The sequence below is a fragment of the Ptychodera flava genome, chromosome 17 (assembly GCF_041260155.1).
Source record: "Ptychodera flava strain L36383 chromosome 17, AS_Pfla_20210202, whole genome shotgun sequence".
NCBI classification, from domain to species: Eukaryota; Metazoa; Hemichordata; class Enteropneusta; family Ptychoderidae; genus Ptychodera; species Ptychodera flava.
Genome location: NC_091944.1, coordinates 21975298 through 21993439, shown reverse-complemented (window position 1 = coordinate 21993439; position 18142 = coordinate 21975298). Strand labels below are relative to the sequence as shown.

General features: G+C 36.9%; 1 protein-coding gene across 19 annotated transcripts in view; it reads left to right on the top strand.

Annotated features, from left to right (window-relative positions):
• The window catches only part of LOC139115770 (insulin receptor substrate 1-like), a 79230-nt gene that overhangs the window by 43721 nt on the left and 17367 nt on the right, over nt 1–18142 (top strand). For 2 of the 19 annotated variants that reach the window (XM_070678108.1, XM_070678118.1), the window contains 6 exons: nt 3038–3177; nt 4546–4688; nt 6886–7119; nt 12571–12627; nt 13235–13315; nt 15328–15471. In XM_070678108.1, coding sequence (XP_070534209.1) covers nt 3038–3177; nt 4546–4688; nt 6886–7119; nt 12571–12627; nt 13235–13315; nt 15328–15471 — 799 coding nt within the window. Of the gene's footprint in view, nt 1–3037; nt 3178–4545; nt 4689–6885; nt 7120–12516; nt 12628–13234; nt 13316–15327; nt 15472–18142 lie in introns of all 19 variants that reach the window. The other 17 variants (XM_070678106.1, XM_070678115.1, XM_070678116.1 and 14 more) reach the window with 12 other exon arrangements.

The following is an 18142-nucleotide window of genomic DNA, read 5'->3' as shown; positions in this document are numbered from 1 at the left end:
ACACATGGGAGCGGATGTGGTGTTTTGATGTGTGGTTCATTAACTCCAGACGACAGGACTATCTTCTGGCAATATAGTGAAAAATTAAATCTAATTTAACTGCACACCTGCAGTCATCATAGTGTGCTTTCCGTGACTTTCAATTAAAGTGAAGCCACATATTCCGGCTTATTCCAAAGGAGTAATGTTCTTCAATGTACTTGGATAGCCATGGTCAGCATGCAGTCGCTGTAGTTTCTTTTGAAATTTGTTTTTCAATGTCGTCGCCTTCAGCTCTGTTTATAATTCTTCAATTCCCAAGTTAAACCTTTTTTTTGTGTTTGTGCATCCATAAAATTCTGATGTCTTGATGCTATTTTTACTTTAAAAGCCAAGTCAAGGATTTTTTGTGAATATCATTTTTTCTGAACTTTACTCATTGGTTTGATAAAAATAGTCACATGGTTTTGCGAAGATTCACTTAATTTCTATTAATTTGTCAACCAACAGTTAAAATATCGGTTGGGTTCACTTTTTAGCATGACAAGCATTCATAAGTTGGGTGAGAAAGAAGTGTAAATTGATGCAAATTTATGAAAATTGTCCGATTTTCTGGCTTCTTTTTTTCTCCTGTTTTCATCATTTCAAAAAAATTTAACTTCACTCTGACTGGGTCAAATTTTGAGGAATTTTCTCTAAATACTATAGAACAAAGTAAAAATTTTGTTCGGCAATGAATTTCTTACATCTAGAATAAGAGTCATTTCAATCATGTTTATCAATCATGATTTTAATCACTTTTGGAACCTCAGTCTTTCAACTCCTTCTATTTGAGAATGAGAAGAATTGACAATTCAAAACAAAAATGGTCTTTTATCGTGTAAGTTCGAACTAAACAGGAAAAGTAAAGTTCCGTATTTGTTGAGCTTAGGTTCCTCTGACAGAATTAAGGTAGAATACTTTAAAACTTTTACAATACTGTTTTGGTCTGTCACTCGTTGAGGCTCATTTTGAGGCTCATGCAGTATGTTATCTTTTCACCAGCTACTTTTTGTGAAAATTGAAAGTTTTCTTTCTTCCCATATAGTAACAAATGGATGGCGGCCATTTAAGATTTCAAGTGTGGTAAATTTTTCATAATTTGTTTCTGTAGTTCCAAATTTTACCCAGAGACCAAGATTTTTATTCTTAATTTCAAAAGGGAACAGTTTATAGTTTCTTTATGGGAACTTTAAGCAAAAGTTGAAGTCTTTCATTTTCAAGATGTGTACTACCTTAAAGCAGAAGACATTCCATAACATAAATCAAGGACCTTTAGCCATACATGTTTCTGTCCTCGACCTTGTGCAGTTTTGGGGATGTTGTAGTTTTAAGAGCGTATCAGGGGACTTAGCAGTTGCCAAACCACTGGTCCTCGTCAATCTTCTCAATCTGTGTATGTAATATTATGTGTCTCTTTGCGATCGCAATGTTGTGTAATTTCTTCAAAAGAAGATTTTTTCGACAACCATCAATTTTTTCAAGCGCTGTTACCTAACTGTTAATCGTTTTCCAGTTAACTGACCATACATTTGATTTTGTTCCCATAAATTCCTCTTTTCGAAACTTACTTTTCTTTCCCTTTCTATGAGATATTAAACTTACAATGAGATACAACGAGTGGTGAGTATTAAAGGGATAAATAACATATAGAATTAATTAAATGCTTTTCCTACTGTGCAAAATGAAACACACAATTACGCCGGAAGAATGAAATGCCATTTCTTGAATGTACTGCCTATACATGTATAGGCCAGTTTTACAATTCAAAATGACATACTATAATGGTAGTTTTATGCCAAATTTTGTACATGTACGGTTTATTAAAGATACCTGTATCTACATGCATACAGCTATGTGTGTCAGATGCTTTTAGGGTATATATTTGTAATCGAATCTCTGGATTGTAGTTTCGGTTCGCGTCGATTTGTGTTGGAAGTGATAGGTGAATGAATCGTTTCCCCCGTTTTCATCAAAATTTCCTCACGTGAATCAACTAATCCCAAGTGTTAAAATGAGTGATCACGTCAAAGTGTTTTAGCAGTGGTTCGATTTATCAACTGCAGTTGCCTGTCTGAGCTGGTCCCCCAGAGTCTGACAGTGTGGAGCTGTGTGCTCTACTTGTCTTGTAATAGAGCAAAAAAGGTTAGCAGCTTTTGTTAGATACCGTTGTGATTTCATTGTGGTCTGGATACATACATCATAATATTCAAATTACATATACAGGCTGCTCCAGAAGTGTATGTGCATGGTGCACAATCCAAGGCATACCTTTATTTCCATAATTAGTCACCATAGTGACTGCTAATTTGCATATACATGCACTTTGCATAGATGAATACTAATTACATATCCTGTTTTAAGCAGAAAACTTTAATAGTAACAAGAAAGGTTAACCCTTTCACCACCATGGTTTGGCCCAAATCCATTGTTATCAATGGTGATATTGGACCTGTTTACCTGGATTTGGGGGAGAACGGGTTAAATATTCTTTCTGAGATATAATATTTCTTTGTTTGTTATACGAATAGTATGTACTTTGCAATGTCTCACTATTGCTTGAAATTTCAAAGTAAGATAATTTGTTAAATAACCTTGATATATGAAGCACCCGGAAGATGTGCAGAGTGTGTGCAGAAACAAGTATTTAAGTTTTAATAGCCCATAATTTCAAACTGTTGAATATGTTGTATGTACATTTTCACAGGTGTGATACGTATTTTTCATACTCATAGTGTGCAGTTGCTGCAAAATGTGTAGTTACCTTACATTTGTGAACTGTCCTGTTGCTTCCCTGACAGGAGTGAATTTGTGCCGGTAATTTACTCAAACTAGATATCAGCTCGGGCCTACACCAAATAACCATTGCATATGTCGTGTCAACTATACATGTTTTCAGCGGTAACTCTTGATTGCTACACTTAGAATCATGCTGGGAAGAGTGAAGAGTGGGTGAGGATCGATGAAAAAACAAAGTGTGATGACGAATTAATCAGTATTTTTTGTTTTCTTTGTTCAGAACATGTCTGGCAAGTAAGTCTCAAAGCCCGGGGACTGGGAAGCAGTAAAAACCTGACAGGATCTTACAGGTTATGCCTGACGTCGACAACACTAAACCTTGTCAAGATGAACGTGGAAAACGAAGATATGGTTTTTCCGGTGAGATTTTAATTTGACATTTGCGCTGCCCTTTTCAGGCCTGTTTTCTTTTCAGTTTGTCAGTATCTTTGAAAAAATGAGATGGTAGTTGACTTTTCACTAACAATTGAGATGCTGTGCATTGGTCAAAAATAGGATTCAACAGATAGATTAGTTTAAAGGTGCGTACTTCCTGCTTGAAGATTGTCATAAGATGTTAGTGCATATCAGTGTATAAAAAGACTCGATTCCTGCTCAAAGAATTGTGCCTGAGATTGGCAGGGTGCGCTCGTGTGGAAGAAATTGTAAAGTGAAAACATACCCAGATGATCTGTGTATTCTGGTATGAGAGCACGTAAGGTCCTTGTCTGGCATTTTTTTGCTTCATTCACTGTCAACAAGAGAATCCAACGTTATTGCATATGCATGCGTACCTGGTGTTAAAATCGGGGCAGAGTAAACTTTTTCTTGTGACCTCATCAGTCGGTCAGATAATAAAATTTAGAAAAAAATTCAAAATATTTACAGAACCTTGGACAGCGACTGTCGGTTAGTCTCCCTGACAGCTCCATAAACATGAGGTCAGGGTTTTCCTGCAGGAAGCAGTTGACATACCCCTCATTAGAGATTCCAGTCCACCACATCTTTTGCAGTAAAAAGAGAAAAGGGTTTTGTCTCTCATCTCCATTTGTGTTGATCCCCTCTAGGCATGTCAGCCCTTGTTACATGTCCATTGATAAAAAAGATGTAAAAAAGAAAAGACAGTGCACTCTGCACAACATACATGAGCCATGTAAATATCTATAGGATCACATGAACCCACTGTGCATTTTTTTGACAGTGAACTTTTCGTCGTCACCAAGCTCTGTATCAGAATTACCTCTGCTCGCATAGAACATTCCTGTTGATAGTATTTTCAGGTCGGTAGTTGATATCATGTGTGCTCAAAAATAAATAAAAAAAGACTACCAAGAAAATCATGTCTCCATATCATTCGAGTAAGGGACCTAAGATAAAGAGCATATGTGTAATATTTTTGGCCTTCCTCTTGGTAACTATAAACTACCTTCCGGAAGTAGAATTTTATGTGGGTTTGAGCCATAAACTAAATTTAAACGCAGAGTCAGTGTGTAAATGGATTTTACATCATAAACAGTCCATGTTCCAAGAAATTAGTGTGTATCAGTCATTGTTTTTTCTAAGAGTTTTTTCAAATTTAGAAAGAGTTTGGCTGTAACAGCTTCTGTTTATGTTTAGAGTTGTGTTTCCAACTTAAACGATTTGGTTGTCAGTAGAATCAAAAGTTAAGAAATATAAATTTTGAAGCATGTAAAAAAAGTTAATATTTTTGACTTAATGTAATTGACAGAGCTTGTTTTTTCATTACAGTTGAGTAGCATACGACGCTGTGGACATTCAGATTGTTATTTCTTCATGGAAGTCGGTCGCTCGGCGGTGACAGGGGCTGGCGAGCTGTGGATGTTGGTCGAGGATACCATCATCGCGCAGAACATGCATGAGTCTATACTCAAGTAAGAAATCCATACGATATCAGTACAATGATAAGTGCCATGAAGGGAGTATACATACTTGTCTGATTAACCCTTTGAGTGCCAATTTAGTCAACTTTTGTCGCCTTTATAAAATGCACTCAAGCAAATTTTTTTCAGATTTTTGCCAAAATTTTGATGACAACCTGTAGCCAATGAAATGTGAGGTCCGGTTGGTCCAAAATAATCAAAAAATTTACTGAAAAATTCATAAAAATTGTTAAATTGTTGCTCTAAAATTTTGATGGGAAAAATTACAGCACTCAAAGGGTTAATGGCAGACTGGTTCATCAGGTTTTATCAATCACTCCATAGAATCATTTTGCAATCACGCTAAACATCCCTTTTGAAAATTAAAAGGGCATTTATCAATTGGCACGCACCTTAATTTTATTTGAACTTCACAAGAAGCCCCTATCCAACGTATGTTGCCCATGTAAAACAATATTGAATAGTTTTGAAGACTGGCATTGGGCTGTATATTAACTTTCATGGTGGCAAACATTGTTAAACTCAAGGAACATCAAAGGGAAGGTTTGTACTTAGGATGGAAAGTCACAGATTTCAAAACCCTCGTGACAATTTAAAATCTTCCTTCAAACTGTAGCATTGGGGATCAGTCCCTAACACTATTGCATTCTGGATAAAGTGCCGATTATTTCTAGTTGAACATTGCAAGTACACTCAAGTATATAACAGATTGAAAGGGCCGGCTGCAGTAATTGTAACTTTTGATGATTTTTTCAGTATTTTTGTTTTTTTACCGTCAGCTACATTTTCTTGTTGTACTCTCCAAAGCACGTTGAGATACACAATATTGAGCTTGTCAACTCAGCCTGTACATCTGTAAACTGCATTGTTATTGTTGACAATTGAATTCTGGTCCGGACTAGAATTCAAATGTAAACAATAACAGTGCATTTGACACACATAGATGTTGTGTTAATAGTTCAAATCATGGGTGTTTCAACATACGTAGGGAGAAGAACAAGAACTTGCAATTGATATACAAAATTTAAAAAATGAAAAAAAGATCATCAAAGGTGACAGCTACTGGCCTTTTCAATACATTCGTAGTTTTTGTGCGCATCAGATGCTTTGTTGTGACCGAAGTGTAGAATCATTTTGCCTAAAAAACAGAAAATATTCTGTCATCTTTGAAAAAAATGACCAAAAATATCACAGTCAAAAGTCACAGTGTGGCATGCAACACTCTAGCTAATGTGAATAACCTCTCTGCCCGAATCTTAAAGTGCTTTGTCCGACTTCACAGTTCACTTCTCAGAAGTAGCATATTTCTTGTTCATGTATAACAGTACAGTGCCAGGGGGTTCACCGTACCTAATAGCAAATCATATTAATAGTTTAGCCACACTGACCTTTTTACGTTGAGTTTATAAAAGCGTAAATAAAGTTCTTGTAGATTTTTATGCAGTACGTTGTGTCTGCAGAGTGCTATCCTAAGTGATCATAGCCTGTGATCTTTGTGCTGTTTTTCATTAACTGCGAAATGTATTTGAGAGTTACTGGTGGCCACTGTGTGTAAAGCAAGGCGTTCAGTATTTCAACCAATGTTTCAGCATGCTAAAAATGTTTAGAATAAGTAGCTTGCGGTCTATGGAAATTCCCCCTGAAATATCCAACCTGTGTATTTTTTCCCTACATTCTGAATGCTCTTATATTTGGCATTTTTTTGTCAAAATAAATTCATACAACTGTGAGAAATTATTCAAAAAAAAAATTTCATCTCATAGTACCGGTTCCATAATTTGTAAAATTGCACCCTCCCACACAGTCATGTGATGAGAAAATTGACCGGCAAATTACCTTGACATTATTAAACCAACGTGACTGCAACACAATATTCCCTATCTTATGAAAAACCAGTCTTATTGTCATGTTTTGTACAGTATGTTTTGGCCTCAGGGCGCTCTCCTATTTCCTCTCTTGTTGTCACCCTTACTCGTGTACAATTACAACTAACAACCTACGCACGATGTTTCACTCTTCTTATGGTTTCGGAAATAAAACGAGTTATTTTTGTCTCCAAGTTTTTTAATTTCGCGTCACTGTGATTTTGCTCAAATTTTCCCAAGACTGAACAAGGACATGCCCTACAGCCTGTAAAATGACACTTTCTAAAGGAAAAAATATGCTTGTTCTCACTTTCTCTTTCCAGTGCCATGAGGAACATGAGCCATTTAGATGATGACATGCGCCCTCGCAGTCGCAGTACCGGTGCATCAAACCCCGAACTGACCAACCCAATTTCAGTACCTAGGCGGCCAGGAACTCCTGGAAGCATGCCCTCTATGGCAAGCCGTCTGAGTCGAACGAGGTGCGACAGCATGCCGGCGCATTCACGGACGTTAGGACGGGGAGAGGAGGTCAGAGGTGACCGAAGCCCAGGAAGGTGAGCGCATTGTCGGACTTGCTGTTGTAGTTGTTGTCAGGAATGCATGTTCTGCACAGGCTTGCAAGTATAAAAGATGTTGCAGTCAATAAGTGTTCATAATAACCATCGCTCTGTAAGAGCTGATTTTTCCCTTCTTAGCTTCGATACATATTTGCAAAACTTGTTTATTTCTTTAGCACGTATGTATGAAATCTGGCATGATTTATGCGGCTTAAGCTCAAAAAAAGGCGACCATAGCAAGAAAACTATGTGCAAAAGTTGTTGGCTTCATTCATTATTGTTAGATGCACTTTTTCTTCCACTCATGTTTTTTGTCGTCACCATACCATGTCCGTAATCTCTGTAAAATATAAATCCAAAGACACTGAATGAAGTATGTACAAGTCTTGGTAGCCAGCACAAAGGGGAGGGAATCAGGAAGGGGAAGAAGTGCAATAATGTGTCAAGAAATCTAGTCTTTTCTCCTATAGTGGGATATTTGACTCCTATAGCGGGATATTTGACCCCTATAGCGGGATATTTGACCCCTATAGTGGGATATTTGACTCCTATAGCGGGATATTTGACTCCTATAGTGGGATATTTGACTCCTATAGCGGGATATTTGACTCCTATAGCGGGATATTTGACTCCTATAGCGGGATATTTGACTCCTATAGCGGGATATTTGACTCCTATAGCGGGATATTTGACTCCTATAGTAGGATATTTGACTCCTATAGTGGGGTATTTGACTCCTATAGTGGGATATTTGACTCCTATCGTGGGATATTTGAGCAATTTTAACCAATATCACTAGATTTGCCCAGAATGTGTGGTGTAAATTTGACTGACACGCAGACTTATTGTTATTGTACCAATGATATGCGTATTGACATAGATGCTCTGATCATAATTCACATAATGTGTTAGTGATTCACATTACACAAACTCCCAACCAACCAGTCAGTAATACGGCACGCTGTTCATTGGGTAGGCTGGAGTTTTTGCACAATGTCATAGTATTATGCAAAACAGTGTCAAGTGCATTTATGATTGGTGGAAAAGAGTCACATGACCTAGTCCCTTTTAAGGTCAGAGGTCATGACCTGCTCACTGATAAGAAAGTTTTGGCAGATTGTGGTGAGACACTGCAGTGGATGGGTACCAGGTGGAAGTGTGAACTCGCAATGATTGCAGATTTCAGACTTTCGTAAACCCTTCTTTGAAAGTTTTTAACAGTCAAACTCTGCGTTTACACCCTCATGAGGATTGTCTTCAGCAAGCTAGTTTAAATTGCAAGTGATTGAACTTTCCTCTGATTGCTACATTGCACACTACGGAATGTGGGATATCATTTTATTACCCACATTGCACTGCTTCAGCCTCAGGATAAAAGTTGTTGTGCCAAACATACCCTGTGATACTTTTAAGACAATGCAGCAACCAACACAGGAGAAGCCTTTTTAATCATTTCTCGACAAATCATTTGTCAAATGTGAGAGACAAGTTCCATCAGTTTTGATAATGTTTGTTTGCAACCTTCATATTCCTGAACCAGATCAGCCTAGTGGTGTTGGTTTAATGAGTCACGCTCATCTACAACAAACACAGTGCGTAAAACACACCATGACACATGACATGATCAAATTACGAACTCACTGGCTAGTTAGAATAATAAATTTTCTGTCACCCTGGGCGATAAAAGTGTCATGAAACGGCAGCGCTGATGTAATTAACTTTGATACAATGAACGAGCATGACTAAACCATAAATTTTGTGGCAATTCCTTTAGTCGTGAGGAGAAATATTTTTAACGATCTGTCTTCATTAATTACTAGATTCGTGGCTCTTATTTAGAAAAGTAACCCACCTGTACATACATTACATTGCTACATGAAAAACGTGTAACTGTGTAAGAATTTAATGAGGAGTTTAAAAAACTAACTTTTCTGAGGTTTGCTAATTCTCTGAATCATTATAAATTGCCAGACAGTATGATATCATGCAAAATTATAATGACTCAGGGAATCTTTCGAGTTTTTATGACAGACATGAACATATATTGACTGCCGGCTGCATTGTCTTCCAGTTTAGGTCATAGATGCTCTTAATAAGATGATTTCTGTTGCCAATTAAGACAGGATAATATATCAAATAGAGGGCCCAGGGCAATAATTCTTATATCTCATGCCAAAGAGGGCAGTAGTACATCCTACATCTCCCATAAGCATCTTCAGGCAAAATATGGTGAAAATCACATCTTTCTCTGTTTTTATGCTTGCTGTTAAAATAGGGTGAGGTATGTAACCAGGAAGGCATTCAACTTGTGTTTCTGTGGATGGTGTCAAAGTTCAAAGTTCAAAGGTAGCATATACAGTTTTGTATGGAATGCTGTCATTGATAACAGAGGAAAGCTATTCTGTTTTTTGAGACCAATATTAGTAATGATTAGGATACAAGTGATCATTGTACAGAAAGCAGAAAAGAAGACAAACTTTAACACACCAAAACCTTTCCAAGAAATTGCATAAAAAATTTGCAGTAATACATAAGGTGGAATGTGCCTTTGGCCAGATATTTGGACTCTTAAACTTTTACAGTATCGGTTAGACCTACCAGTTGTTGGGATTCATTTTGAAGCTTATGGAGTAATTTAAGTTTTCACTTGGCTTACTTTAGTGAAACTTGGCAAATTTTATTTTCCCTGATATTCATAGCACAGGGATAGCGGCCATTTTGATTTAAATATTGGTTAATATTGAGTAATTTGTTTCTCTAGTACCAAAATTTTCAAAATTTTTATGGTGATCTCTGATTTTCATTCTTGATTTTGAAAGACAGTGTTTGAAAGTTTGCTTGAGGAAAGTTTGAACAAAAGTTTTATAAGTGTTTGACTTTAAAGGCGCGAACTAAAACAGATATTGTTACTACCTTTAAAAAAACTTGAGATCCCTGCTGTATCTCCAAAACAAAGGAAGGTGACTGTATATCTAATATGACTTACTACACCCCTGACTTTCCGCACCTTGGCTAATTTTGATTACCCTCTGAACACATAACCTTAAATGTTGTATTTGTATGTCGACAATAAGTGCTGTTTCTAATGTTACGTACAAAATGCTTCCATGCTCATGCCTCCCTGTGCCGGAATCACACACATACGTGTATTCATTGTTTCGCAAGATGCACACCTCAGTGGTGTCTGTTGTGCCCTTTATGTGTTGGTCATGTCGTCTATGCAAGCAGTATATGTATGTGCTTTGAAGTAGAATGTGTCTCGAGGACAAATATTCGGACCATCAAGCTTTTATAATACATGATTTTTAGTCTACCGCTTTGTGGGGGCTCATTTTGAAGCATACTGAGAAGCAAAAGGTTTACCAGCTTAGTTTTTAAAAAATTGAAAATTGAATTTTTCCCAATAGAGTTAACACAGGGATGGCAGCCATTTTGAATTTCAAATATCAGTAAATTTAAAGTAATTTGTTTCTGTAGTACCAAAATTTGCACAGTGACCCCCAATTTTATTCTTGACTCTGAAAGAAAATGGTTAAATATTTCACTGAGGAAAGTTTTGGCAAAAATTTTATATTTTTCGATTTTGAGGAACATACTGCTTTAATTCACTGAATTGATGGGAGGTTATACAACTTTCAATTTTGTGTGTTGTCTCAGAGTACAGTTGTAATGTATGTTGTGTAGCACTTGTTGAGTGAAATATGGCGATATTCATCTGTTGTTCTCTCAAAACACTGTAGGCTGCACAATTCTTCCACATTCTAACACCACTCTTTGCGGCATGTCATTGGCTGTTTGTCATGTCTCTCGCTCAGTCAAAACAACACACGATATTGGTGCTGGGGTACATGGGCAGAATTCCTGCATCACATAATACTGTACAGATTTTCATGATAATTTGTGTAACAGTAGTATAAGGTGTTTGTAATTGTTCTGATAAGTATAAAGCTTCAACACGCCACATCACATGATACTGTCATGTTTTTATGTATGTTTCACATAGCAAATGGTACTCATTTTGTTAAAATATTTCTGATCCCCGGATTACATATTCTATTCAATGCCGTTTGTTATCATTGTTCTGTTGTCCGATAATCAGGTTGTTTTTATCTAAACTGTGTTTTCTCATATTCATAAGTTCAAAGGATGTTATTCTGTGTTTGTAGTGTCATCCAGTATGTCATAACTTTGTACATGTATGTGCATGTTATTATGTGATCGTAGTCATGCTTTGGCTGTATGTGTCTGTGCGTCTCCCGGACTGCTGTCGTAAATACATCAAGAGATGGAAATGTGGTAATTTTGACACATTCAGAAAGAATGAAAAGATGAAGAAATGAAACATGCTGGGGTTGATATATCTGATAAGATCGAAAGAATTTTCACACAAATATTACTTCAATCATGTTTGTCACCTAACATTATGTAATTGTCACGAGATGGCTAACAAGTTGCGTTTTGATCGGTAGAATCTGTAAAGATTTACCAATGAATGAGCGACAAACAAGTAATTATGATATTAGCTTCTTTCATCGGCGGAATTACATTTTTAAAGTGTGATTTCTAATTGGAAGAAAAATCTAAATTTTAATATTAATGTTAAACCATAATTTGCAACAAAATTTATTAGTAGTTTGTTCCAGGCCCATCGTGAACTTTCAAATCTTTTCTTCTGCCCATGTAAAGTGCGTTTGCAGTTTGCATCTGAATTGAATTAGACTCTCAAATCGCATATTGTTTGCCAAATTTCATTTCAAACAGTTTTGACGTGAACATCATTAATCTCATTAAATGCCAGTGAAACATTTATTAGTCTAACTTCCAAAGTCAGCTGAGTTAGGCAAATACAGTAGTTTAGTTAGACGGCATTGTGACTGCATGCCTCTCTTGTTGTATTTGTTCATGTTTTGCTTTGTCTGTTGGTGCTATATGGCAGCATTGTTAATGTCATGAAAAGTAGCTCTATCTTCTTCATCTGTCACCATTAACTATATATCTCTCTCTCTCCCTCTCTTTTTCCAATTTTTTGTACCATACATCCTAAAACCGCTAAATTGCCTTGAAAATTATGCTTCCTCACACCTAAATGTTCTATTTGATATCGTTTGCGTCCTGACGAACACTACCTGACCCATTGATTCATTGACTCACACTTATCTGCATTGAGTAACATTTATTAACACCAATTGAAATCGGTTTATACGATCTCATCTATTTTTTGTGACATTTATCACTTCAAATGTGAATCCCATCCTATTTACACTTCACAACTTTCATTCTAATATATAACCTCACAATAATTGGCCATCGCACTCTTGTCAATTCATTTTTCCCCTGATGTCATCTGCTTTTCCTTGGATATTCCGCACTCTTTGCACTCTTAACCATCAATAGTAACAAACCTAGTTGTAACAGTTTACCCCGGAATTTGTTCTCGGGAATCTTAAGGCCCCGGACGTGCAGTGAAGGTGAAGGTCAAATCCGCGCCAAGATGGCCGCTTCAAGGTGATTATGTCATACGAGTTATGTTGGTTTATTTTGCAATTCTGATTGCTGCATCAGACTTATTCATTTCAGCATTATCTGTTATTCCAAATTACTTTGTTTTCTTAAATTTAAAGTTCCAAACTCCCTCTAAAAGTCATTTTCTTTTAATCTATGTTTTTTTTCGCTTTACGTTCATTGTCCTACCAAGTCAAGTTCAACTAAATGGGGAAAAGTTACCGCTTTCTGTTCACTACTACACATGAAGTTCATAACAGTTTCTGTGAATCGTTGCTAGGCAACATGAAGCTGTACTTTATTCACACTAATCAATAAAATCCACTAACATCCAACGGTTTTAACCGTTTTCTCTTTCCCACCCCTTTCGTTTCACCAATATTGTCACCATCCCTATGCTTGCATGCTTTTGTCGTAGTAAACGCTGTTCTATGATAAACATGAGTTGGAGAATGATGTGGTTTGATTTGCATGATTTTTCATCTGCATCACGTGGGTCTGTGTTGCCTAGCAGCAACAGTTGCTAGGCAGCACAACTTGGTCTGCCCTGAGTACATCCTCGGCATGCCTAACGACTGGATCTTAATATCCCTCCTTCCTTTTCATCCAGTATTTTCAAACTGGGGAATAGATTTCGACCAAGGACAAGCAGCGAGGGTGACAAACATTTCCGCAGCAGTCATCCAGACAGGTTTGTTACATTTTTAGCCACATGACCATCACATGACCATCACATGACCTATGGCACGCAGTCAACTGGTCATGGTGTGATCTCTCCTTCCAACCACTATTGATATAAGCCATGTTTTATTTTGGCATTGTTTGTAGTTTATTTCTTCCTTGAATGTGTTAAAATCCTCAATAAATTTTTTTTCTTAACTCGTTATATATAAAGTCATTCTATAATAAGCACAATCAAAAATTAATGAGAGATATTTTCTTAGCTTTTCATAGTACTGTTTTGAGTGCAGTGTTCTGGTTTTGTCGTTTCCTTTCCAGTTGGTTTACAATGTTGAACCAACAGTTGTGTTTTTATAGATCAGTTGCTGATCTGGATGTTTGTGATGTTCTGTTGTTATTTGCATCCATTTCATTTCGATCATCAATATAATTCCATAATATTTAATGTAACGAAGTAGTATGCCCCATATATGTAACGCTTGATGTAGTTACGAGAACATTCCGTAGACTCCATCCCCTCATCAGCCACCCTCAAAAATGTATGCATGCCAAACATTAACACCCCCTTATGTAAAGGATTTGGTATAATCCACTTCACGCATAGATTGTAGTTGGATGTATGAAAGGGGCATGTATGGATAATTACAACATGTACATGACAAAAAAAACTCATTCCATTCAGGGGAGAGGGGGTTTAGGTCGATTTGATCATCTTCTGCAAAGTACATCCCAACTTATGTTTTGAAAGGGAAGGGGTTGGAGATAAAATTCGATGAGTTTTGTTTGTCATGTGTATGTTTTACCGGTAATTACCCATGGTCTCTCAGTGGAGCTAGAAATGGCAGAACTCACCAAGTGTGAGACAAAGTAGTTAAACCCAGGTTAACCCTTTCACCACCATGGTTTGGCCCAAACCCATTGTTATCAATGATGAGTGTGGACCTGTTTACAGGGCATGGGGGTGAACAGGCTAAAGCAGACCTGGAAGTGAATATATCACTACAATGAACTCCTGTTGGCTGTTGCCTTTACCCTGTTTACCTTTAACCTTTCACCTTTGACCTAAAGCTTGTAAATCTCCCCCAATGGTGATAGAAGGCTGTTGTCAATGGCAACCAATATTTCATGCAAGTGAATCAGTTAACATTTTCACTTTCAATGGCTCTTGAAAAATTGCAAGTCAACTACGTACTAGTTCCAGTTAAAGTCATTTTAGTAATACATCCCTCAGAAAATTGTTGTGGAATATTAATTGCAACTCAATAACAATACCAACAATATTTTAAAATGTTTAACATTCTCATTGCATGCATACATGCATATTATCATGTAGTAAGTACTTATATCTAGAAAATATATATGTTTGTTGTGTTTGTGAATATATACGATGTGGCCAAAAAAAATGTTTGGCGTTTGTGTGTGTGTATGATAATGGGCCTTAGCCTGGCCAAATTACTTTGCTCATGTTCTTTAGTGTTGTTTTAAATTATTAATTGTTGAAGGGACAGGGAAGTGCTGACAAGCTGTCAATTAGTCAGTTTCCTGTAGTTGATACTCGTTGGATGCGAGTATCGCATCAAGATTCTGTTAGCGGAATGAAAATTTAAGTTTTAAAAAACCAGACTTATTTTGCAGCAGATCCATTTGCATTATACTAACAAAATCCCTGCTTCTCGAAACAGCTAACATACCTCTTTATATTTCTCCATATTCTTTAATCTAGTGAAGCAGAATATCTGCAAAGAAAGAATAATTTTTTTTCTTTTGCTGCAATAGTATTTGATATTGATCTCCTGTAACAAACTTGATTGTTAAAAGAATATCTTTTATGCATTTTAGAGTCTTCTTGTTGCTTTCTTTCTCTCGCAGCTTTTTGGAAAGTGATTTGTTCGACTTGATGGTGTTTACACAGCTGAGTTGCAGTTTCTGTTGCACCATGGATAAAATCTGCCAGAACTTGCTTTTGCTGATATGTGATATGTAGTCTAAATTCTTGTGTTGTTTTTTCTGTTCTCTTGGCAGCCCCAGCAAGTCAAGATCAAGAACGATTGGAAGCCAGCAGAGGACCAGCCCGAACACCGGCAGACTGCGCCCTCACACCATCATATCACGGTCTGTATCTCAGCCCATGTCACACTCTCCACCCGTTTCAAACAGTCCTCTAAGGTGAGATGTAATTTATAGGTAGCTAGAGGGACCACTCATCACATGGTTCCTTGAAGAACCAATCATGGCAAGAGAGTGGCAGTGTTGCAGTGTTGTGACCCTCTAACTCACTAACCTTAGAGGTAGACCGCTTTCCAGTATCTGTGCTTTTGCTGTTTGCCCATGGTGTCAAAGTTTTGTCCCACTCTCTCTCTTTCTGTTTTTTGGGGGGGAGGGGGTTTCCTTATACCAAGGATTGCATAGAATTGTTGAACTCATCAACAGTGACAGTTTTAGTCAGGGAAATACAGACTATGATACTTGACCGTGTAGCAGTACCATAGAATATAAAAACTAAAAGGGAATTATTATCTGCTGTATCTTCAACGAGTAGGATTCTGAGATTTCATTGGAAAAATCTGGCCTTTGAATGTAATAACTGTATTTCATATTCAAGACAGATGCAGATGGTAGCTTTATGCAAATTAGGACTCAAGAAAACAATGTTGCTCGGGAATGCGTTTCGTATGAAATTCCTGACCGAGAATCTTTTACATGATGGAAAATTCAGTTTAAAAACTATGATAAGAAAAGTCACGACATCAAAGATTAATGTACATGGGATGTCTTTTTTTCTGATCTGTTTGTGGATTCAAAATTTCGATACGGGATGTCTTGTTTTCTGATCAGTGTGCGGATTCAAAACTTTGACACCATTTTTTTTCCATACTAATTTGCATCAACTGCAGTGTGCTTTCAGACTGATAGCTTCACTTTTCACATCATAAAGCCATCTTGATTTTTGAGGAGACGACAAGTCTGACCAACCCAGCCTCTAAAGGTCAAATTTCTAAGGGACAAGAACTCACTGGTCGGAAATAGATCTACAGTGATCGGACCAATTTGAAGTGGAGATTTTTTGTATCAGCATATAGTTTTTGACCAATATTTGTTTTATTTTTATTTGGTATTTTGTAATTTCCTTTCAAGGGAGTAAAATCTTTAAAATCCCTGACACAGAAACTCAATATGGCTACTGGCTGAACTGACATTATTCCATTCTGTTTTTTAATCGTGTAAATATTCTTCTTCAAATCATGATAGTTAAAGTGTGCCTGAATTTCAATAAAAGCTCTGGAAATCTTGAGTGTTTCAGCAATACTTTATGTAATTTATTTTATTATGAATGCTTACCGCATTCTTACTTACATAATTTCACTCTTATATTAAACGCAAGTATTTGTGGGGATTTTTTTGAAAAAGCAACCATACTGTAAGTTTTACTTAGGCTGTTCACACGGTAACCCATCAACATTGATGAACAATATGCAAGTCAAAGATTATAAACCTCATGCTTGGTTTTATAATGAATATATTCGTCCAGGATCTAGGAACATCCAACAGCTTCATAAATGCTAAAAGATGGAAAATAATTTCTAATTGAAGCACAATTTACCATGCTGTGTTTCAGTAATTTCCACATAATTATATAGTTTGATGCCATCATCAGCCTTGTTGAAAATTCTAAGCAACTTTCAAATTTCAGTGCTTCAAGCAGATAGGTTTGTCACTGTCTCTAAATTTTAGTGTTTTGATGATAGCTTTTCTAAGATGTCCTGTTGCTGTGATTGGCAGTTCTACTAGGTGTATAATTGGCTGGTGGCCTAATTTGTGATGTCGATTGCTTGGGTATACTGTGATTTAATTTGCTTACAGAGAACAGTGATTCTATACACTCCAAGGCACAGTGATTGTCATTGGCTGTCTGCAACAGTGATTTTCATTGGCTGCATGCAACAGTGATTTTCATCAGCTGTCTGCAACAGCGATTTTCATTGGCTGTATGCAGCAGTGATTGTCATTGGCTGTCTGCAACAGTGATTTTCATTGGCTGCATGCAACAGTGATTTTCATCAGCTGTCTGCAACAGCGATTTTCATTGGCTGTATGCAGCAGTGATTGTCATTGGCAGCATGTAACAAGGATTGTCATTGGTTGTCTGTCACAATGATGGATGTCATTCACTGCCCTTCTCTCTGATGTCTTTCACTAACTGTCTCTGGTGTTGTCATTGTTGTCATGCTTGATGATGTCCTAATTTTGCTGCCAGCCAATCAAAGGATTTGTTGAAGGATGTGGCCATGTCATTGGTTGGTAGGCACTATGATGTCATCCTCCTTGATTTTGTTGCAACACGATGAAGTGGAAAAGGGATGTTTACTAGTTGCATGAGAGAAAAATAGATACAATTGAAAGGTGAACGGTCGAGTAAATGGCCCTTTTCTTATGTGTTTATAACCTTTCATTGTCATAGCGAGAGACATCATAGAAGCTTTATTTGCCCATTTGTCCGAAGCATTAACTCTTTCTTTAGGTAGAAAAGCTAATTTTGTGAGGTAACTTTCCTCTTTAGATGGACAAACAAAACATCTTTATACCCTGCTAAAACATTGCCTTCTGTTACAAGCAGTGAAAGTGGTCTGCTCCAAAGTACAGAAGGGTACATTTTTTGGATTCAAGCTTTGCAGAAATTGTAAAGAAACAAATTGTTAGCAACTTCTCAATCAAGATTACAGACAAAAAACCCCCCAAAATGTTAATGTTGTCAACTGCATATTGTTTACTGTTGATGGGTTACTGATGTTAATGTGATATAAACCCCAAGTGTATCTTTGCTGGGGAATGTAAAACC